We start from the raw sequence: 23,454 nt of genomic DNA, 5'->3' as shown, positions 1-23,454 counted from the left end.
CCCTGTGCCCTCCTCCCCCTGAAACAGGAAGAAAGCCAAGGGTCCCCTTTTCCCTGTGCCCTCCTCCCCCTGAAACAGGAAGCTGTGAGCCCAGGAGCCTGACCCTCTCACACCCTCAACTCGTGCCGGGGCCTCAACTGATCAGACAGAGAAATGCAAGTCAAGACAGTTTATTCAAGACCCATTTCTTCTCCAGTTCTGCCCACATGGAGACGCCCTCCCCGAAAAGGGGTTGAATCCTTCCGTTCACTTCAACACTTTGTGCTGAAAACATGTCTTCCGAGGTTTCAGCTATGAGATCCACGTTCTGGAAGCACCAATTCTTAAACCTCATCTAGATTTCTCCCCTTGGATGGGGGGAGGTGACCCAAACACAGCGAAGAACAGCTCAGGACCGTGGGCTCTGCTCGCCTGGGAGACCCTGCAGCTCCCCTGACCACCCGACTGGAGCCAGGATTAGGGCCCTGAGACGAGGGGCGCCTGCTGGGCTGCCACCCCCGCCCCCAACTCCTCCCGTCCTCTTCACTAGGCTGGCTGTCACCTTTAGTTTCCCTGGAGTCTGGGGGTTCCAGACGGTCTCTGCTCACACTTCTGTATCGTGCCTGCTGCCTCAGCACTGCTGATCCACACCGAGGGGGAAAAGCACACAGAACTGCTTTTCAGCACACCAACATTCCCCACAAAAGTTATTTTATAAGGTTCTTTTTCATCAGAGGACATTCCCAAGGCCATGACTTCCCCCGGCTCGCCGCTGCCCTTGCCGGCAGACTGGACGGACGTGCGTGGCCCCCGTACCGAGTCGCGCACCCCCCTGGCTCCACTCTGGCGCGCTCTCCTGGAGAACTGCGGGTGCTGCCCTGGGCTCATGGCAGGATCTGCAGACAGAAAACCGAGATGACCCACTTGCCACGCCCCCAGTGCTGGACGGGCTGGACCACAGTCAAGCCTCCTCAGCAGAGCAACTGGCTTCTGGACTGCAAGGACACAGCTGCTCAAGCCTCTTCAGCCTCTGCTGCCAGACAGCCAAGCCCCGCTCCCCCGTCCTTCTGAACACTCCACCCAGTTTCTAGGGGGGATTCAGCCAGGGAGGTTCTACCAAGTAGGACAGGAAACCCAGCTGCTGCCGGGCTCAAAGGTGGACCTACCGGATGTACCACCACCCGCCACCCTCTCTGCTCGTCAAGTCTGCTTGCTTCCGGCAATTACACTGTCACCCCAACCCCACTCCAGTTGACAAGCCACAGCGCACGATACGAAGTGGGCAAAAACTCTGGTAGCTGCTTAGTAGCAGCCAAGAGTAGCCAAAAGTTCAAGATTCTCAAAAAAAAAAAAAAAACAAAAAACAAAACACAACAAAAAACAACAAAATAAAGAGCACACTCCCAAAACTTGGATTAAGAACCAAGCAGACACGTGCTGTGCAGGCAGCTCCCGCCCACCCTACGGTCCCTCCCAAGGGCACCAGGGCTGGCTCTGAGGCTGGGTCACACTAGCTCTGGAGGAAGCCAGCTGTCAAGTCGTGAGGAGCCTCAGGCCCTGCTAGCGGCCAGAGCATGCCATCTTGTAAGTGCTTCTTTCTGGCCCGATCAAGCCTTCAGATGCTGCAGCCAGAGCCATCCAGCCAGGCTGCCCTGAGCCACAGACCTGGCAATTTGCTGCCAACACACCGTCTAACGGGGGAGGTGGCTGAGGTCAGGCCACTGTCCCGCCGCCCCACCAGTTCTGCCCACGGTGGCTTTTCACTATCAGCTACTTGGACATTCTCACCTCTCCTCAAAGCACACCCACAATTGATACCATGTGCTTGTATTAAAGGGTCCAAAAGTTCTGTGAGACCCCCAGCCAAGCAGCCCGCTCCCAACTTACCTGTCCTGAAGCCAGTCCTAGAGTGACAAGAGCCACACGTGTAGGTCTATTCCACGGACCAGCTGCATAGGACCAACCTGGGCCCACGGACCTGAGAAATGGAATCCAATCCGTGAATCCCTCCCCAATTATTTTCTATAGCAGGGTTTGTCAACCTTGGCCCTATCAGCATTTGGGACCCTGTAGCTTTACTGTGGGGCCGTCCTGGGCACCACAGGACATGCAGCCACAGCCCTGGACCCCACCAACTAGATGCCAGCAGCACCCCATCCCTTTCCTGCCCTACAAATTGCCACGTGCCCTGGGAGGGGGACAAACTGCCCCTAGTCGAGAGCCACTGACCTACAGCTTTTGTTCAACCCTCCAACTTAAACATTTCAGGAAACGGCAAAATGCACCCTCCATCTGCAAGGAGAGCAAGACACCCCTGGTCTGGATGATCATTTTTTATAAGGTTACGGTCGGCCCGTCGAGGGGCTCCACACAGGGGCCCGGCTCCTGCCTCACCAACAGGACAAAAGCCAGGAGCGAACCTCTGGCCTTCCTTCCAGAGTGACTCGTCTCAAGGTCCTCAGAGTACGAGCACTCGTGGACCAGTGGCTCTGGGCCCCCCTCATCCCCACCTAGGGTCCTACTCTGAACAGGGCCACAGGGCCTTGATACCAGCTCAGCGGCCCTCAGCCAGGGATGCAGGTCAAACTTGCCCAAGGATTCCTAAAATCTCATCGCCAGACAGACCAACAGAACATTCATTTCCAGTAAGGAGACTCTCTCCTGGTCAATCCCATTGTGCCCAAAGCTCGCCATATGCCTGTTCACATATCTCATTTAATTCTCACAAGGTGCTTTATTTTGTAAAGAAAAAGAACATCCAAGTCTTCAAGGGCCCGTGCACAGCTCCCACTGCCAGTGCACGTGCAAACAAGGGGCCCCTCCCGCAGCTCTGGGTGATGTCCGGCTACAAACCATTCTTAGTGCCCACTGTTCTGAGCACTGAGCGTAGAAATAGCCGCTTCCTCTCCGCCCCAACGTCACAGGTGCAGCAGGGCTGCCGCACCCATGGTGCCGCAAGTCCGGCATCTGCAGGGCAGTGTCCCCTCGCACCCGCCCAGCAGCAGCTCAGAAAAGCACTGCCTCTCACCTCGGTCCGGACCGTGTTGGCTGGTCGTTCTTGCCCCGGTTCACAGGCCAACAGCCGCCGTCCTTCCTGTACTGAACAACACAAGTGGTTGGCCCAGAATCAGAGCACAAGAAAAGCTGGCGGCTGTTATTACTGTTGTCGGTATTTAAAACCGGTGAAGGCTGGGCTTCCCTGGTGGCGCAGTGGTTTAAGAACCCGCCTGCCAATGCAGGGGACACGGGTTCGAGGCCTGGTCCGGGAAGATCCCACATGCCGCGGGGCAACTGAGCCCACGAGCCGCAACTACTGAGCCTGCGCTCTAGAGCCCACAAGCCACAACTATTGAAGCCGGTGCGCCTAGAGCCCGTGGCTCCAGTGAAGAGGAGCCCCCGCTCGCCGCACCTCGAGAAAGCCCATGTGCAGCAACGAAGACCCAACGCAGCCAAAAATAAATAAACTTATATATAAAAAAGAACTAGTGAAGACTGCTACTGACACATGAACCCTTCACCTTTCCACTGTCACCTTTCAGACCCGCGATGGGCAGCCCGAGGCAAAAATTAAAAAGGGCTGCCTATGCTGGCACCTGGCAGTAGGCTGGTGTTTGATGAACCCAAGGGATCACAGTGCAGCCAGGAGGGCCCTCCTTAGGAATCTCTGCACCCTCTCCCAGGGAGCTACTAGTGAGATCCTAAATATATCAACGGATCAAAGCACACTAAACAAGGCAACACAGGAAACAGTTCTCTAGAATTCAGAAAAACCTCACGGAAGGTAGCACAGCTGGCCTTCGGAATTGTCTAACGTTTAAACCTGGCAACTTTATTTCTAGAGTTTCTGGCTGCACAACCCATCATAAAGTTTCTTTTAAGAGAGAGTAACTACCCATGGATCCACCTAAAATAAGTCAAATTATTTCAGATTTTTAGGTGGTATTATTGAGCTCACGCTAGAAAGGAAAATTTTAGTGCCACCCTTTTTTAATCCAATGTGACAAATCTTCAGCAACTCAGCCTTACTGAAACCCACTTACCTTTCCTGCTCATCACTGCACCAGCGAGTCACTCCTACCTGCTGCCGTCACACACCTGGCAACCTCGTGTTCCAGGGCCAGCCAAGAACTAGGAGGGAATTAAAGTGCTTTTACACGATAGGCTTCAGGCTGCCAGTAAACATACACCCCCAGTCAGCACACCGTCAAGTGTCAGACTATCAATCACCAGATGTCCACGGGCCAGAACGCTGGGCGGTCAAGCCTCTCTTCTCTCTGCCACCTAATGACACAAATGTGGCACAGCAGCCACATCTGCAACGCCTCTAGGGGCAGTGCCTACAGAAGATTAAATAATTCAAGTTTTTATTCCCTGACCACATGGATGCCCTGGCCCCGTGCTTAGGATGTAACAAAAAAGGCATTCAACTAGCACAGAAATTATTCTTCAGCGCAAACCTGTCCCAGCACACGTGTCAACTCACCTGAGACCCCAGCAGGCAAACTCCCTAGAGAAAAAAAGAAACCCACGCTTTATAACAACCTTACAAGCCCACACCCTTCACCCAGGCTTTATTTTGCTGCATTTGATCTCCAGGCCTACACGTGTCTACACACCAAACCCAGGTACCCTCCGTGTTTTACTCCCTGTTTAATTTGGGGTGTGTGGAAATTGGAGGTCACAATACAGTAGTGCAGACCGCAGGTGATCAAAGGACCAGGCTATGAATGCAGCCACCCCTTGCACAGGGAGGCCACCGCATTCACACCCACTGTACTACACACACACACTATAATTCGGAAATCGCCCCACTCTTAGAGCTCAGTAAGCAGTGACAACCTGTCCGTTTAAAGACAAAACAACAGATGGCTAGGAGTAAAAAGTGACTCCCTGAAGGTCGCAAGCAGGGAAAGCAGTGGCGCTGATGGGGGGAGGGGCAATTTCTGAATGAAATGTCCCCACTCACCCATTAAACTACTGCTGCCTATCCGTGTTCTCGAGGCTTCAGAGCCGGGAAGGTGCGGAAAGCATAGCAATCCGCGGCGCCCCCAGCCCCAGCCCCACGATGCTACGCGGAGGCGCCTGAACCTCGCCGCACCCACCCCCGCCAACACAAGGGATCTCTGCGCCCGCCTGTCCCACGGACCCGGGCGCATATCCGACTACCGCGACCCACGATGGAGACGCGGGGGTCGGGGCTCGGCCGGCGGCGGGCGGGGACCCGGGCTCCGTACCCGAAACCACGCAGACACACCAGACGCCCCTCCATCCCTGTCACCCGGAAAGGCCGCGCAGCCGCGCGCCGCGCCCTTTATAGCGCGGACGGCGGCCCGCGAGGCCCAACCCGCGCCCGCCCCGAGTTCGCCGCAGCCGCAGCGCCCTCTAGCGGACCCTCCAGGTTGCACCGCGCACGTGGCGTCTCCGGCCCTCGGCCGAGCTCCGCGCCGGCCTCCTGGGCTCACCTATCGCGTCCTCGGGCCCTTCCCGAGCCAGCCCCTTCCAGCTGTCAGGAAGTCCTGCCTTCCCGCCTGCGCGTATGGCCCGGGCCCGTGGCCGGCGGGACAGCACGAGTCAGCTTCTGCGAAGCACTTAGAACAGGGCCAGTCACAGAGGCAGTTGGTAACGTCTCCCGTAGTTACTGGCCCGACCCCACGAGCGTCCCTGAAGCTGGGGCCACCTCTTTGTTCCCTGCAGAAGGGCCTCCCGCTTTCTGGGGAGCCTTGGCTGAGCTGCTCTCCCTGCCGCAGCCCCCCTGGAGCCCCTGCCCCTCAGGCTGGGTCTGAGGCCCTGCTAAAGCCTTCCCCTTTCCTACAGCGTAGGGAACTCTGCCTTCGCTCGCTCAGGAGGGGTCTCCTGGGTGCCACCTCTGACACGGGGTAGGGGCTGCCAGGGGGCACCGGGGAGCGACACTTTGCCCCCTTTGACAGGGAGACCTCTGAGGTGGGGTCAGGAAGGACCCGCTATGAATTCATTAGTCCCCTGAGATTTTTCACACGCTAACAAGTTACTGCTGACTTGGGCTACACCCCAGTGTAAGGTGTTGCTGAGAGGCAACAATCCTACAGGATTCTCTGTGGTTAGCAGCACCTGGCCTCGGGGCAGAGTGGGGAATCCCAGACCTGCCCCTCTGGGCAGCCCCTTTGGCCCCTTAGCCAAGAGCATTCCCAGCAGCACACTGTCCCTGGGCAGGTGGGGTGCCCTCCCCGTGAAGCACAGTGCAGACAGAAGGAGCCATGGGGCGTGGTTTTGCAGGCACAGGCTGAGCTGGTTTGGGGAAGGAAGTACCGTCCCCTCCCACCCACCCACCCAACAACCTGGAGGCAGCCAAGTCCCAGCTAGAGGGACCAGCTGGCAAGCCAGAGACCCAATTCTCCAAGAACAAGAAGTTTCCAAAACTGGAGAGGGACTTCCCCTGCCCCTCTCACAGCATCCCGCGGCCACCCCCAGATCAGTGCTCCACCACCCTGGCCCTGGCACGGGCCGTCCCATTCCGGTCCCCGAGGCAGGTGGTGATGATGCAGTTGGCCACACTGTTGAACTGAGTGACAGTGGCACGACGGTGAAAGCCAGGTGCTCCTTGCCTTTCTTGTCCCTCTGGGACCAGATGGAACCCAGGCAGTGGTAGGGCACCACTTCCTTGAACAGCTCCTGGGGGCAGGGGGAGGGGCTTCCGGCTCTGCCGCACTGCAGCTCAACACCCACAGTCCTCCCCAGGCGCAGGCAGGGTCACTGGTCGGAGCTGGAGCTCTGGAAGCTGGGGACGTAGGGGGCGACCATCTTTGCTCCCGGCCTAACCTCAGCCTCTGGGGACTGCTCCCTGTGTGTCCAGCACAAACCTTGTCTCATACGCTCACGCCCACCCCCCACACAGCCCCGCCTCTGCCGCCCTCCCGGGGGTCTCAGCCCCAGAGTGTGGACCCCTGCTTTCCCAAACAAGGCTCAGAGTGGTCAAGGAGATCTCAGATGTTGGAAACTGTGACCAACGTTAAAATCATGTTTGCCTTAGACCGAGACGCTCCACTTCCAGGGATCTGTCATAAACAAAGATGTGTGGACGCGGATGTTCCCTTCAGCACAGTGATGGGGGAGAAAAATAGGAAATGGACCCAACATCCACAGTAGGGGCTCTTCGGAAATTCTGATTCGGGGCCCCAGAAAATGCAAAAGAGGAAGAGGATGGACTGACCAGTGTCCACCAGGGGAAATCCTCCCTGCCCGACTCCCGCAAAAGCACAGGCACACACGGGGTGGGGGGGCGGGAAATGGGGCGCCACCTGCTAGAGTGGGAGGACTTTGTTCTTTCGTTAATTCTTAAATCCTTTAGAATTCATTATTTTACATTTATTGTCCTTGGAGTAAAAACCTTTAAAAAATAAAAATGAAATAATGTACTTTACTCCATAGATGAGTGCTAGATAGCATACAACCCTCCAGGTCCTCCTGTCCTGTGTCACCTCGGCCTGTGGGTGGGCCGCCCCACGACGGCCCCCAGCGTCCCTGCCTCTGCCACACATGCCTGTGTCATCCCCCCCCCGAGGGTGGATGGGCTTTGGGACCGGGTTCAAACGAATAGAATTGGGCAAAAGGGATGGGCGGTTGTTCCCAAGACTGGTTTATGAAAAGCCTGTGACTTTCTGCCTGGTTCCCGCCCTCCTGTGTTCATTCTCTCTCACTGTCTCTGTCTCTGTCTCTGGTCCAATGTTCTAGAGAAGCAAGATCAGGTATTGACGAGCTGCCCTAAGAGGCTGCAGCGCAAAGACCCGACACGGGGTCCCGGCCCACAGACAGGAGAGACCCGAGCCCCCGTGCAAACTGATTCCTGCCAATAACCGGAGAATGATCTCAGAGACAGACCCCACCCTGACTGAGCCTCAGCTGAGACCACAGCCCAGCCTCCTGGGGGACCTCGGGGCAGAGGCTCCCAGCTGAGCTGAGACTGCCTCCTGGTCACAGACACTGAGAGGGTCAGTGTCTGTCCTTGGGGATGCTGTCGCGTGGCACAGACACCAGGACGTCCTTCCGGCCCGGGTCTGGCCCTGCCTCCCCCATCCCCCACCCCTCCTCCCAGCTCTCTCCAGCCGCACTGGCTCCTGTCTCTCGCCTGCTCTCCGGCCAAATTCTCTTCTGCCTCCGAGTCTCTGCACCTTTGAGCTCCCCGCCCCCAGCTCACTGCTCACAGAGTGTGCAGGGCTGGCTGCTCTTGTCTTTCTGGTCCCGGCATCAATGTCACCAGGGAGCCTTTTACACCCCCAGGGGCTCCTGGCCCTCCTTCCAGGGCCCTGACTCATTCCCTAGAGCACTTGCTCTTCTCTCTCACGTGGATTTGCTTTCCTGCTCTTGTCCATCTGCCCCTCCAGGCTGTGAGCTCCTGCAGGGCAGGGACCACCTGTCATGTCAGCACTGCCCCCAGGCCTAACAGGGCCCCTGCTCAGGGTGAGTGCAGGGGGGACAGTAGCTGAATGATCTATAGAGGGTCTCAGAGCCCCCTCCCGCCTCTGAGCAGCTCCCACTGTGGGCCTGGAGGCTAACAATAAAAGGTGCCTGTTGGATCCGCGGCAGGGGGTCCGCCCAGAATGACCCCGGGTGTCCCTTCCCTGCTCCAGTTGCTCCATCCAGTAGAGTGCGCACAGCCCGCCCCCCAGTGGTCAGCCCCGGAACTGCAGCCCCAGGCAGGAGACCAGAAAACTAACCACAGAACTTGTTGGGGGTCCTCAAGGCAGTGGTTCCCCCAGGGCCGAGGGGGCAAAGGAGCAGGACCTGCCGGCTCCTGGGGGATGAGGGGGACCTCAGAGGCTCTCTTGCTCCCCTCCTTCCCTCCACTGTCCTGGTGTCCAGTTCACCCCAGAGGCCTCCTCATCCCAACCAGGGCAGTGACTCAACCCACTTCCAAATGAGGAACCCCAGGCGCCAACAAGAAGGGTCTTGTCCCTGGTCCCCGATGAGTGTTCCAGTCTCTGCCACCTTCTGCACCCCCAGGTCCCCAGTCCCCCAAGTCCCCAGGATGCACCCTGCTCAGAAGGGCCTCAGGGGGTAGAAAGCATTTTCCAAGGACTCAGAGCACAGTGGGTCAGGGATGGAGAACCAAGGCCAGCAGACTCTTCTGTAAGCTTATGAGACCCTAGGGATCACCCCTTCTGTGCACCCACTTTGCAGAGAAGTAAGCTGAGGCCTCCTCTCCTGCAGCCCCTCCCAAATAGGGAAGGGGGTCTCATCGTACTTCGCGGTGCCCAGAGTAGTGGACACAGGGCCCCAGACCCTGTCTTCTCCAGGCAGCTCTAGGGGTGGCCCAGGCCGGGAAGCCCCTGGGCACCCTGGGGACCCCCTGCCATCAGCCTGGCATCTCTCCCCTCCCCGTGCTATGGGACCAGGCATGTTGCTAGGGGGTCAATATCCCTGCCCCGTGGCAGAGCTGCCCCCAACCTCCTTCTCACCCCTCTCACCTCCCCCATATGCACTCCGCTCTGACCCCCAGCAGGGCAGTCAGCGTGTGAGTGTGTGGTGTGTGTGCACACCTGTGCCCTTGTGGGGAGGCCCAGAGGGATGGGCTCCACATGGGAAGGGTGGGCAGGGGTCCCCCAGGATCTGAGGGACTCTAATCTCAGAGTAAACCCCACAGGAGGGTTGAGGCTGGCCGGGGATCAAATCTAGGACGTGGCTGTTAAAATGCAGACAGGCAACAAAACTCAATCCCCGCGCCGCAGTGAGACACGTCCTCAGGGTACAGACCAAATCAAGACTGGGGTGCGATGTTTTTGTTGGACCTCTGGAAGAATTAAGTTGCCAGGGAGGTCCTCGAGGTGCACACAAGGGCCTCTAGGATGCTCGAGGCTGAGAGCCCCCAAATTCTAATCCTCAAACCTGAAGAAAGAGGCATGTTTCCTAAGGGAACCTGGGTGCAGCCCTGGGCACCTGGAGTACATTGGAGTCAAATGTACAGAAAACCCTCCAAGTGTCGGAAGCCCCGCGTGGCTGAGATGGGGGTGCGGCTGCCGCGGGGCGACTTATCCAGGCAGGAGACGGGCTGAGCGCCTTGCACACATGGCATGTGTCCCGACGCCTCCTTCAGACGTGGCCAGGGCAAGTGAACACGTGAAACGGAAGCGTCTCAGAGGACAGAGACAAGAGATCAACACACTGGAGCCGCAGAGCCAGTGTTTCAGGGACACCCACCCCCAGAGGGGGCCGCCCCTCCTCCTTCCTGGATGGGAGTTCCCAGGCCATCGTCCACTCTTGGTCCACTGGGGATGCTGACCCCTGGGCTGGGGCCACTTCTTGTTTAGCTGGAAGGTGTGTGATGTAGCGGAGCCCCTGCAGGACGCAGACCACAAGGGTCCACTTTCCAGCACCCCGGTTACAGGAGACTCAGGGGACCTGAGACGCAAGGTGGGACGAAGACCCCTGATGTGAGCTGCTGTGGCCGAGAGTGAGGACCAGGCAGTGACTCAGGGGATGAGGCAAAGTGACGCTGTGCCCGTTCTGAGCCTTCAAAGGGCCCCTGTTCCTTCCCGGCCTGTGTGCCTCCATCACGGCCACGAGACAAGCGCCACAGCTGAAGCACACGGGGACCAGAGCCGGCCCAGTTCAACCCACCTCCCACCGACACGCAACTGCCCGAACAAATGCAGCTGAGCTCCACAGCCGAGCCCAGCCTGCATCAGCCAATCCCAAGCTGAGCCCCAGGCAGGGAAGCAAAATACATTTGTATGGGGGAATTCCCTGGTGGTCCAGTGGTTAGGACTCGGCACTTTCACTGCCCGAGTGAATCCCGGGTTCAATCCCTGGTTAGGGAACTAAGAGCTCACAAGCCATGTGGCGTGGCCAAAAAACTAAAATAAAAATAAAAATACATTTGTGTGGCTGTCTGTTAAGCAGCAGGGGCTGACTGATTCAATCCTGTTGTGTTCTCCTTAGGTGAGCTCATCCGTGTGCAGCCTCTGTCACCAAATAAATATCAGTCACTCCAAAATGTCTGTCTCCCACCTTGACCTCTGCTCTAGACGCCCACTCCCTCAGGACACCTGCATCCGGGCATCCCTGAGCTGCTCCAAGCTCAGCCCCGGCCCTGCACCCACGCCCTCCCCTCCATCTCCACCACGCTGGGCTTTTTCAGACTGTTTCCTCTTCCAGGGAGGGCCTGCTCCCTCTCAGCCTCACCATAACTTTCTCAACCCGCACCGCCTTTCATTTCTCAGCTCAAAGGTCACTTCCTCCAAGAAGCTCTCCCTGATCCCTCCTCCCGACCTGGAATGAGACCTGGAATGAGCCAGGCCTGCCATGGTGCGCGCTTGGCACCTCTGGACGTATTCCTGAGGGTCTATGACTGTGTGCTTGGATGACTGAGTCAGCGTCCGCCTCTCCTAAAGAGAGAACCATGGCTGCCTGTGTGCCCACTGCTCTCTCCCCAGCAGCCAGCACGATGCCCGCGACATGCGTGTGGTGCGTATAAGCGCACGGCTTCCTGAGACAGTGTAGGGAGTCACGGGACGCGGAGGACGGTGGCAGAGACTCACTGCAGAGAAAGCACGTGGCACATTACACGGGACCCGTGGTCTATTTTGCAGCAGAAAAGGCCCAGCCGCACCTTTTTTTGCCGCGTAATCCAGAGGACACCGGCCGAAGGGGCCTGGCGTCGCATCCCCTGCCCGGTCAGCATGTGCCCCTCACCCCATCCCTCAGTGATCGTAAAGGACCCTGCTGGGCTACAGCCACGGGCCCCGGGTCCCACACCATCAGAGGCCTGGGGTCCCCAAACCCCTCTCAACAACCAGTTGGATGTGAAGGCCTGCAATTTGGAACAACGCTCCTGCAGTCTAGGTGGACCACAAGTCGAGCCTCAAAGGGAAGAGCAGGTGGGTGGCAGCTCACTCTCACGGCAGGATGGTGTGTGCACAGGAAGCTGTGGGAAAAGAAAGAGGCAGTGAGGGGGTGGGGGGCTGGCCCCCCCCGGCGGCCTCAGGCACCGCAGAGGGCAAAGCCGTGCAGCCCCGACCCCCAGCCCCACGGCAGAGACGTGGCCAAGGCAGCATTTGTGCTCTGGGTGCCGTGGGCTCGCACACGTGGCCGTGCCTTCACGGTGGCTTCCGATCTTTAACAAGTGCCCTGGTCACCGCTCCACCTCTCCGTCCCCCACGGGAGTCAGCGCCCCAGCGGGACGGGCACGGGGCTGGGGGCGGTGCTGCCCGAGCCCGAGCGCTGGCGGCCGCACTTTACCATCTTTCGGGAGAACTGTCACACTGCGGGTGAGCTCCAAAGCCTCACACACATCCATGAACTTTCTCATACTCAGGAAGCTGGCTGTGCTCTGTCTGCCTGCGGTGGGGAAGCAGAGTCGCGGCATCAGCCACGGGAGGTTGCACCTGCCCCCCAGCACCGGAACGCCCGCAGGCTTTGGGACAGACAAGCAAGCTGCGTGCGCTCAGGGGCAGGTGGCCACTGGTGGGTGACAGGAAGTGTCGGCCAGGGCGGGTCCCCAGAGAGCCTTGGGAGGTGGGGTCACCACGCAGGGTCACCACGCAGGGCCCTCTAGTTCCTTCTGGCCAGTCTGGCCGCTGCCCCTCCCGCTGCATCCCTGGACGGGCCCACCCCAACGGAGACGCCCCAGGACCCCCTCCCACCCTCTCTGTACCACCCACCCAACCCGGGGCAGAACCTCTTCCTGGTTCACCTCCTGCCCCCCAGTCCTGCTGTCAGCCTGGGGGACTCTGCATCCACATGGACAGCCCGCCCCTCCCGGCCTCTGGCTTTCTGACCCCCCCTGCAATGGCCTCCCCACTCGTCCCTGTGGGTACCTCCCAGACCCTCCCGCATGGCCTCCACGCAAAGGGTCCCGCGCTCTGCCCTCCCTCCCTCCTTCCCTCCGCTCACATCCTCGGCCAGCCCTACCTCCCCACTTCACCCCTCCTGCCAGGCCACACCCCATGGGCTGTGACTGGCCACTGTGGGCTACGTGTGTGTGTCCCCAACGGCGTGGTCATAGGAGGCCTTGGGAGGTGATCGGGGTGGCTGAGGTCGTGAGCGTGGGGCCCTCATGATGGAATCGGTGCCCTTACAAGAAGAGGATGAGACCAGAGCACCGCCCCAACCCCTGTGTGAGGACACAGCGAGAAGGCGGCCGTCTGCAAACCACCAGGCCCCACAGGCTGGCACCCTGGACTGAGGGGTGCGTGCCCATCGTGTGGCCACTGGTCTGGGTGTCTGTCACGACGCCCGCTCAGCCCCCACTCTCTGCCCCGCACGCCAGGCCACTGGACTCACTGAGGAGCAGCAGGGTCTTGGTGGTCCGGCCCGCCCGGCCCAGGCGCAGGTAGACCATGCTGTCCTTGTAGTCAGTGGTCAGCACATGGAAGCCCGCCACCCCCTTCACTGGACGGGAAGAGAAGCACAGAGTCGCCTGCTCACGCCTGGACGGTGGGCCCCGACCCCCGACTCCTTCCGCCTGCACGGCGGGGGTGTCTGGAAGGGCCGCAGAGTCCCCTCCACCCAGGCCCCTGGGCACACGCCTGCCACGTCGCCTCTGGGCCATGGTGGCCTGACCACGTGTCCTGGGTGTTCATCCCCACCGGCCCATGTTCTCGGGGGAGGACAGCTGGGGCCAGTGTGGTCGGTAGCCCAACCCTGGGTCCCGGTGGCCAGGAAGCCCTGGACACCCCTCCCCTTGTTCTCCCGAGGGCCCAGCAGTTACGCACGGGTGTTCCTGAACACAGCCCTCTTCCTGTCTTTCCGCAGGATCAGTGAGTGTGCCTGGCACCCCTGTGGCCTGGGGGGAGGTGGGCTGTGAGCTCGGGGCCAGGGAGCCCCTTCTGGGCTCTGCTGTCCTGGGACTTTCCAGCGTGGACCCGGGCCGGTCCCACAGCTCAGGGGAAATACTCCAAACACCCTCTGCCCCCTGAGCCCCTGGGGGACTGTGGGAGCCTCTCCCAAAAGCAGCCGTTTGAGTTTTAGGGGCAGAGAGTGAGGGTTATTGGGGTTTCGGGGACAGTCCTTGTGGGATTTCCAGACTGACCCACGGGCCTGGTCCCCGCCCCCACCCCCCGGCTCCCTTTCCCCTCCCTGGGCTCAGGGGTTTGCAAAGGATGTGCTGGGACCCGTGCGCTGGTCCACTCACCGGTTAAAGACGAGGACCAGCTTCAGCTGGTCCCTTTTGTGAACCTTCACTATGGACGCCCCCAGCTTCCTCTTGTCTCCGCCCGGCAGCAGCCCCGGGGTGTCAGAGGCAATGGCTAGGATGTACCAGAACCCTGAAAACTGAGGAGTGGGTGCTTGGAGTATGGGGTCTGGGCTGCCGCACGGGCTTGGCCCCCAGCCCAGGTCCCAGAGAACCCACAGGACAGGTGGCCCGAGCCTGAGGCCCAGGGCACATCCAGCACCCACAGGCTGGCACGGCCCCTGCCTCGGGGCCCCCGCTGCCACCCCAGGCTGAGGATGCGGATGCCCGGCTGCTCTAGGGCCCGAGGCGGCACCAGGCAGGGCCCTGGGCACCGGGTGTCAGAGCTTCCTGCCCACGTGGGCCTCGTGGGGGTCCCTTCCCCCCCAGCTGGCCCCCGCACCCTGTCCCACTGCTCTCCCTGCAGCAAAGCCCCTCCCAGATGCCCCCCGTCTGCTCAGCCTGTGCCCCTGGCCGCCCCCACAGGAACCTTCCACCCGGCCAGCGGCCTCACTATTCCAGGACGTGTCCTGCTCGTGCTGCCTCCCCTCTGCCCACCTGGCACCTCCGGGCCACCTCAGGCTGCGCCTGTCTGGGGGCCTCTGCTACGGCCCCTCCTCGGGGCTCCTGGCATGTGGCCCACGGCCGTCAGCTGAGTTTTGAAGCCCCAGCCTGCCCCCAAAAGAGGCCGTCGGCTGCCCCACGGGGCCAAGAGAAGCCTGTGCCGGAGCCCCCTGAAAGCCCGTCCAGCGGATTCCGGTGGCTCTGCCAAGATGTCCAGGGACCCCTCTTCCTGCGGCCCCTGCCCACCCTGGCCCTGGCGCCCGGCCGGTGGGCTGGGGGCACGAGACTCACCTTGCCCCAGTTGAGGTTGTGGGACTCCCTGGGGAGCTGCTCCTGCGCCGGGGACCCCCCAGGCAGCCCTGGCACCAGGACCAGCATGGGCAACAGCCAGCCTGGCCCCATCCTGGCCCTCCTCCCAGCTGCCCGCTGGACGCCACGCTTAAATGTCCCAGCCCACCAGCCCTGCGTGGGTGTCCAGCCAGCCTGTAGCTGTGAGCCAGCCTGGTGGGCCAATGGGGGGTAGGGAGCTTGGGGCCCTCCCTCCCCGCACGGAGGGCCAGCCCTACCCTTGGCCCTCGGAGCGGCACAGCTGCTGTCCCGGGATGCCCCAAAGATGGAGACCATGATGTTCCCCAGGTCAGCTTCTGGGCCTCCGGTCACCACATGTCCCCTAGAGCCATTGCACCTGGCAGGAAGGCTCCTGGGCCTCCTGTCCTAGCCCCCCAGGGAGAGAGGCAAAGGTCGGAACGTGTCATTGAGTCACTTCACAGGGACGAAAAGTGAAGGACGTGAAGACGGGGCTCAGATGGTGCCGGCGCTGACGCAGGGGCTGCCGTCTCAATGCCCTTAGAAGGTACCGACGTGTTTGCATATGTGCTCATGCGTGTGTTTGAAGAGCGTGGCAGCCTGTGTGCACCTGACCTCACCTCAAGTGAGAGGCAGGCCCCACCCTGCTCCCAGCCCACCTCCCCTGACGGCTTGTGCTCTGCCAGGACTTCAGGACACAGGAGGACCGACAGGCTCGAGCCCTCTGGGGTCCCTGACCCACCCCCCATCCAAGAGCTCCAGCCAGGAAAAGCCAATCTTTCACACCCTGGGCATCCCAGCCCAGCGCCCTGCCCACACTTCATCCAGATCACATGGTCTTCCTCCAAATTGAGCGGACCAGCCTCCTGCCTGCCCAGGGCCACCGTGAGCCCTGTGGGAGGAGCAGCTGCCTCCAGCCCAGCTCCCACCTCCGGGCCAGAGGGACGCTGGGGAGAGACAGGGCTGCAGGCCCGCACTCTCGTCCCCAGGCTGGCTCTGTGCTCAGCCCTTGACAAGCCCACCCCGCCCATCCTCCTCTCCCTGCAGCCACCCGGCCCGAGGAGGCAGCTCCCTGTCAGCTCTTCTGTCTGCTCTCAGCCCAGGGCCCTGCTTGGACACAGGCGAGAGGCATGGCACAGGTTTGTGGAACCGCTTTATTTGAATCTGCGTCGAGAGCCCCTGGGAGCACCCGGCCCAAAGCCCAGCACCCGGGAGGCTGAGCAGGGAGGGTAGCGTCTGGCCAGCCTCCTCCGGTCCCCTGGGGGCTGCAGCATTCACTGAAAACCAAGAGGAACATTGGGGGACCCCGGGCTCGCCCAGAGAAGCATCAGCTCCCCCAAGCCCCCAGCCCTGCACGGCGGTGGTAGAGCCACTGGGATGGAGGGGCCCCCAGGGCCCCCAGACTCCTCCCACCACACAGGAGCTCAGGGACGCTGGGGAAGGCCGCTTACCTGGAAGACCTTGCGTGCACAGGTGACTGGGGGAGGAAAGCGAGACGGCGGTGAGGACGGGGCGGGTCTCCCTGCCCAGCCGGGCGCCTGAGGCAGACTGTGGCCACAGAGCACCCGGGGCCCTGCCGGCCCCTGCACACAGCCCCCCACCCCCAAGACGGGGGCCATCCCCACAGGTCTGACTTTGGGCGGGGACTAGGTGACTCCTTGAAGACCCCGAGCCCTGCCTGACTCCCTGAGGCCTGGAGGGTCCCCAAGCGCAGCGGAAGCCAGCAAATGGCCCCATGGTCCGTGCCCCTCAGCACACGGTGGCGTCAGGTACGGTGACACTCACGGTCCTTCTGCAGCTTGGCCTGCTGTTGGGACAAGAAGCCCAGGCCCTCGCTCCACTTGGTGAAGAGGTCCGTGGCCTCCTGGCTGGCCAGCTCCGTCCGGCCTGCAGGGGAGGTGCCCCCTGAGAGCCGGGCTGGGGGACGGGGGCGGGCAGGGGGTCCGCAGCAGGAACCAGACAGACGCCTGGGACCCTGCGCTCTTCTGAACCCAAGGCCCTTTACCACATGCAGCTCCCACCCCGTCCCTCCCTCCAGGCAGGGTCACGTCTCCCACAGAGGACAAGTGCAGGGAGGGGGTGACAGGGAAGGAAGGCTCGGGGCCCCGGTGGGAATTTCACGCAGGGATGAGTGATGGAGCGGAGCGGCCACCAGCCCGCTGGGCTCTTTCAAGGCCTGGACCAGCACGGCAGGGACCCGCGGCCGCACTCACTGTACAGCTCCACGGTGCTGAAGGCCTCGTCCTGGAGCTCCAGCTGTGTGAGCACTATGGCATAGTCCCTGAAGTTGGTGCCCAGCACCCGGTACTCCAGCACACCCAGGGCTAGGAGACAGGCGCCGCCGGGGTGGGGTCAGACCTCGTGGGGGCCCCCAGCAGGCCGAGAGCCGCCCAGCTCTGTCCCTCTGGTCCCTGACCCCCACCCGGCTCCGGCACACAGAGGCTTGCAGTGGCTGATGGACAGCAGGTGAGTCCCAGCTCATCCTGGGGCGCCCTCCCGCGATCCTGTCCCCGCGGGGTAAGAGTGCCAGCCGCCCCCCGCCCCCGCACACCACAGCGGGAGGCCTGGGGTCCCAGCTGAGCCTGCCCGGCGCAGTCGGGTCCTCTGTCCTCAGGACTGGCGCCAAACCTCTGACAAAGTGAGGACCTTTCACTTTCCGGGGGAGAACGTCACTGAAGCCTGGGGTGGAGTCGCCCCCTCCCCTTCCCTTCCTGCGTGCTGACCCTGCCTGCAGGGGCAGGGGGCCCAGGGCTGCCAGGGGCAGACCCCAGCCCCGATGACGGTCAGGGAAATGGAGCCTGCCCGGAATCCGGACCACCGTGGCCAGCATCCTTACAGGGATTCCCGAAAACCCATCTGGAATTTTGTTTCACCAGTTCCACAGCATGCAGGTGGCATCTCTCCAGCCTGGAAAAGAAAAGGATCTGTCATCACCCAGGGTCCGTATGCAGGACAAGAGAAGACAGGTTTGGCCACCCAGACCCGGCCAGGGGCCAGCGTGGCTGCAGAGGGGATTCCGCCCCCCCACTCGGTGGCCCAAGTTACCCAGAAACCCTGCTCTTGACCGAAACGAACCCGTCAGGGAAACGGGCCGGCTCGGCACCTGCAGAATGCGAATCTGCCCCGTCACCTCCCCAGAGACCCACTCTGCCAGAACCGCACAGAGAAAACTTAGAAGTTTTGTATCGCTGCTGAGGGCACAAAGGGAGCGTGAGACAAACAGGGGGTCTGCAGTTTTGTGTTGTTTTGTTTTTGTTGTTGTTAATTAATTAATGTATTTATTTTTTAAATTTCTGGCTGCGTTGGGTCTTCGTTGCTGCATGCAGGCTTTCTCTAGTTGCGTCAAGTGGGGGCTACTCTTCGTTGCGGCGCGCAGGCTTCTCACTGCGGTGGCTTCTCTTGTTGCCGAGCACGGGCTCTAGGCGTGCGGGCTTCAGTAGTTGTGGCACACAGGCTCAGTAGTTGTGGCTTGTGGACTCTAGAGCGCAGGCTCAGTAGTTGTGGCGCACGGGCTTAGTTGCTCTGCGGCATGTGGGCTCTTCCCGGACCAGGACTCGATCCGTGTCTCCTGCATTGGCAGGTGGATTCTTAACCACTGCGCCACCAGGGAAGCCCCAGGTCTGCAGTTTTGGATAAAGAGACTCAACACCAAAAGGGGCCAAATTCCCTAAGCCACCAGTCCGCAAAATGAGCAGACCCACTTCTGTAAGTGCAGCAAGGCCAGCTCACGGCCCAGTTCCGTGCAAGACACAGGAATAGCAAGGAAAAACCTAAAAGGAAGTGTAACCAGAAAAAACAAGCCAGTAAACTGACAAGGCTTATTGTGGGGCCCCAAGAGGGAAAACAATGGGACTTGGCACAGAAATAGACAAATCAAAGGAACAGAATAGAAAGCCCGAAAATAAAGCAAAAAGCAGAGGAGGTTAGCGTGAGACAAAGTGCATCTCAGTCAGTGGAGGAAGAGGGACCCCTGGGTGAGTGGAGCTGGGCAACTGGGCCCTTCAGCGACGGTCACAGCTCGCGCATCCCCAGGCTCCGAGCAGGTCAGAGATCAGAGGCCCTCTTAGCTCCAGGGAGACAGAAAGGCTTCTGAACATGAAACCCAGAAGCCCTGAAAGAAGTCAGGTGTTTACACCTGCACAAAAACGAAAAGAGCCCTTCCTATCAACAGCTCCTCGGTGGTATAAGAAAAATGACAAAATGGGAAATATATTTGCATCTAACTCAATCGCAGACAGTGGCTAAAATCCCTAATACTTAAGGGTTCTTGCAGGTCAATAAAAACCCACCGGAGGGAAAAATATGCAAAAGATATGAACAGATGTTGGGCTGGGAAGGAAACACAGAAGGAACAGGTACCGAGACGTCTCACTCCCTCGTGATCAGAGAAAGAAGCAAAAACTAACGTGGGGCAGTTTGTCGCCTATCAGAGCACAGAGGGAGCAAACGCCCGGTGCTGGCACCAGCTCGGGGGACCCGCCTCGTGTGACATGAAGCAACCTCGCCAGAAGGACAGACGTACTTCGGCTCCTAGGGATTTATCCCTCTGAGGCCAGTTCACCAGGGTCCATGCCCCAAAGTGTGTTTCCAGTTGCAAAAGACTGGAGACCACTGTCTGCCCATCAGCAGAGCTCTGGAAGACAGCCCGGTAGAGTATTACCCAGCTATAAAAAATAGTTCTTCAAAAAATGTCACATAGAGTTACCATATGACCCAACAATCCCACACCTGGGTGTGTCCCCAAAAGAGTTGAAAGCGGGATCTCAAAGAGATATTTGCACACCCGTGTTCACAGCAGTGTTATTCACAGTAGCCAAAAGCTGGAAGCAACCCAAGTGTCCACTGACAGATGAATGGGAACAAGATGTGGTCCATCCATACGACGGAATATTACTCAGCCTTAAAAAAGAAGAAAATCCCGACACAGGCTGCAAACTGGATGAACCTGGAGTCCGTTATGTTTCATGAAATAAGTCAGATGCAGGACAAATGTAGGACTCCCCCCAGATGAGGCCCTAGAGAAGTCAAATCCACAGGAAGTAGGTGGTAGGGCCTGGGGCTGGGGGAGGGGAGGAGGAGTGAGTATTTAGTGGGGACAGAGCTTCAGTTTAGGAAGATGAGAAAGCCCTGGAGGGACTTCCCTGTGGTTAAGAATCTACCTCCCAATGCAGGGTACACGGGTTCGATCCCTGGTCGGAGAACTAAGATCCCACATGCTACAGTGCAACTAAGCCCACATGCCTCAATGAAAAGTCCCGCGTGCCGCAACAAAGACCTGACGCAGCCAAAAATAAATAAATTAATAAAAAAAAAAGAAAGTCCTGGTGATGGTTGCACAACGATGTGAATGCACTTAATGCCCCTGAACTCTACACTTAAAATGGTAAATTTTACGTTATGTTTATTTTACCACAGTCTTTTAAAACTTTAATAAAAAGAGAATAAAATTTTAAATGTTTCAAAAGAGGGCAGATTCCCCGGTGGCGCAGTGGTTAAGAATCCACCTGCCAATGCAGGGGACACGGGTTTGAGCCCTGACCCGGGAAGATCCCACATGCCACGGAGCAACTAAGCCCGTGCGCCACAACTACTGAGCCTGCGCTCTAGAGCCCGAGAGCCACAACTACGGAGCCTGCGAACCACAAGTACTGAAGCCCGCGCACCTAGAGCCCATGCTCTGCCACAAGAGAAGCCACCACAATGAGAAGCCCGTGCACTGCAACGAAGACCCAACGCAGCCAAAAATAAAATAAATGAAATAAATAAATTTATTTAAAAAAAAAAAAGAGGGCAGAGACCCCGGGGACTGACGCGGAACGGTATTTGGCCCTCGTGTTTAAATGACACGTGTGTGCTTGCGTGTGCCTGAAGGTCCTTGAGGAGCTGCAGCAGATCAAAACCGTGGGCCACCTGTGGGGAGGGGGCCGCTGGCTGAGGTGGGGGAGGAAAGACCCCTGCTTTCCACCCCTGGGGATTCTGATTTTTCTTTTGGCTGTGCCACGCGGCTTACAAAATCTTAGTTCCCAACCAGGGACCGAACCCGTGCCCTCGGCAGTGAAAGCGCCGAGTGCCAACCACTGGACCGCCAGGGAATTCCCAGGGCACTCTGATTTTTTGAAACACGCAAATGTGTTTCCTGCTCAAAATCCGGCAAATGAAGTTCACATTAAATAACAAAATGAAACGGCTGCTTGCCTGTCCTGTAAGCCCTGGTCTGAGTGTGAGTCCTGCAGACGGGCTGGCTGAGGTCCTCAGACAGAGGCACCTTGACAGGGCTCAGAGCAAGGCCACTCACCAACCACAACCGCAAGCAGGTGCCAGAAAGAGCGTCGGAGACCCCCCTCCCCTGCGATTGCCGTGGTCCTCTCCCCGTCCACGGCTGTTCCACAGGGCCCAGCGCTCTCCAGAGGCCAGGTTTCCATATTCAGATGTTTTCCCACCAGCCTCATCAGGACTCACGGAGCCATGTGGCTTTGGGGCTGCCCCCCACGCCACGTGTGACCCCGTGTTCACCCAACACAGAGGGGCCCCCACCCCAGCACAGACCTCCTCTGTCCTTGCTCGTCCTCGGCCAGGCTGGCCCAGGTGGACGGCAGCCCTGCCATCTCCTGAAGGGAGTGAGGGTGCCTCGGGGAGCAGGGGGGAAAGTTCTCCTCTAAGGCCGGGGTCTGCGTGGCTGTTCAGGCCGCGTGACGGTCCAGATTCAGGGTGGGGATGCCCGTGGTGCACCACCAGCTGGTGACTGCCTGGCCTTCCCCACGTGAAAGGGGGGGACGCTAGAACGACACCTCCCCCAGCACACCATGCCCCCCGCCCCCTGCCTGGCTCCCCCCAGGCGTCCCAGGCAGCAAGGTCCCCCAGCAGCACAACCCCTCCTTCCAGCATCCCTTGCCCCAAGGTGTGCGTGGGGTCTGCTCCACTGGCCAAAATCAGCCAAGGCTCAGCCTGACACCACAAGTCCTGTCTGATAAATGACCTCAGTGACCACATCTTCTGGAGGATTCATTTCCGAGAGAACCAGGGGCTCGAAGCCACAGATGCACGGACCCACCTTAAGTAGCAGCTCAGGAGGACCTTAGGCAAAGAAGGGGCCTCTCCCGCTGACCAGAGACCCTGCCAAGCTAATCAAGGTCCTGGAACAGCAGGCGGGGAGGTCAGAAGCTGTGCCCGGCCCCGGTGGAGAAGGCGTGAGTCCCACCCAGGGGCGCCCCAGCCAGGAGTCCAGGGATGCAGACCCCAGACGCCAGGCAGAGGGTGGCGCTCAGAGCAGAGCCCAGCGCGGAGGGAGGTGAGGGCGGGGCCCGCCGTCCAGACCCCAGCCCCACGCACCGGTGCCGGGAGGACAGCATCTTCAGGGTGTTCTCTGGCGTGAGGGTCACCACGACCCCCTCGATGTTCTTTGTGTCCTTCTCCAGCACAAAGTCCTTCTCCCCCGAGGCCACGGCGAGAATGTACCAGGACCCCAGGAGCTGATGGAGGAGCACTGGGTGAGGGGCCTGTCCCTCCAGCCCTGGCCCATCCTCTTGACCTGGGGGCCCTGACGCAGGCTAGCCCATCCACCCACAGCCCCCGTGGTCTGGGCTGGCACTGGGGGAGCCCAGAGGCCGTGCGGCCCCAAGGCATGTGCTGGCACAAGAGGGCTGTCACCTGCCGAGGGTCCAGCCTCCCCAGCCACGCGGCCCGGGCCCCGGGCACCAAGACCAAAGCCAGAAGGGCGGCCAGCAGCACACCCCTCATCCTCGCAGAGGTCTGCACACCAGCACACCTGCGCGGGGGCCCAGGGGTGAGCGAGCCCTCCAGCCCCTGGAAGCCTGTTTATATGGCTCTGAATGTACTGCTGTGGGCGGCCGCTAACCGCCGGGGCACCATCCTGGCCTCTCTTCTCACAAGGTGGCAAAAGTACCGGGGCGGGGGTTGGGGCGGGGGAATTAATCCTCCAGACATGCCGGAGAGTGGGCCGTGGGCCCTGGGGAGCGTGTGCGAAGCCCCTCCTACGTAGACACATTCGTGCCATCCCCGCTTCTCTCACTTGGAAGGCTCCAGAACGAGCATCCAGCCCTCAGCTGCACCATCCCCTCCCGTCCCCTCCCCTCCCCTCCTCTCCGGGGAGCCAACAGTCTCTGGCTCAGTCTGGGCAGGCCAGGGACCCAGCCCTTGAACCCAGGCCAAGGTCATGTCTGAGGAGAGGGGCAAGAACAAGCAGCCCCTCCAGAAGCTGCAGCTGTGCATATCTTTTGTTTTCATCCTTACAAGTACAAGAAGTCCCCGTGCAGCTTTTTGGAAAGCTCCCACCTCCTCCCGGCCCAGCAGCCCTCCGGCCCCATCACGGCAACACCCAGCGGAACACCCTGTTCCTTCCGCCCGCCGCTCCCCTGTCTGGACCTGCCCACTCTCTGGCAGCCTCACCCTGCTGCCTCCTACGCCTGCTCACCGTGACCCTGGCCAGGCCCCCAAGGCCTCAT

General features: G+C 60.1%; 1 protein-coding gene and 1 long non-coding RNA gene across 3 annotated transcripts; both read right to left on the bottom strand.

The window, feature by feature from the left end:
- Window positions 1–154: 154 nt before the first annotated feature.
- LOC307054942 lies at window positions 155–5,281 on the bottom strand. 2 transcript variants are annotated; one of them, XR_013810953.1, is made up of 6 exons: window positions 5,214–5,281; window positions 4,463–4,486; window positions 4,020–4,107; window positions 3,008–3,078; window positions 1,867–1,957; window positions 155–875 (listed from the first exon to the last, which is right to left on the bottom strand). It is a non-coding gene; the product is annotated as an uncharacterized lncRNA (long non-coding RNA). The 2 variants fall into 2 exon arrangements; XR_013810954.1 differs by lacking the exon at window positions 5,214–5,281 and adding an exon at window positions 4,946–4,966.
- Window positions 5,282–16,221: 10,940 nt separating this feature from the next.
- LOC307055024 (epididymal-specific lipocalin-6-like) lies at window positions 16,222–22,729 on the bottom strand (the record flags this gene model as incomplete). The annotated part of the gene is made up of 7 exons (XM_079706943.1): window positions 16,222–16,269; window positions 16,444–16,469; window positions 16,778–16,879; window positions 17,206–17,316; window positions 17,829–17,899; window positions 22,322–22,461; window positions 22,640–22,729. The coding sequence occupies 7 exons, from the start codon at window positions 22,727–22,729 to the stop codon at window positions 16,267–16,269; spliced, it is 543 nt and encodes a 180-aa protein (XP_079563069.1). The 3' UTR covers window positions 16,222–16,266.
- Window positions 22,730–23,454: the final 725 nt, after the last annotated feature.

This window comes from Hyperoodon ampullatus (assembly GCF_949752795.1).
Source record: "Hyperoodon ampullatus genome assembly, chromosome: 6".
Classification (NCBI taxonomy): domain Eukaryota; kingdom Metazoa; phylum Chordata; class Mammalia; order Artiodactyla; family Ziphiidae; genus Hyperoodon; species Hyperoodon ampullatus.
The sequence above is the reverse complement of the archived record's forward strand: the minus strand, read 5'-3'. Positions and strand labels throughout refer to the sequence as shown.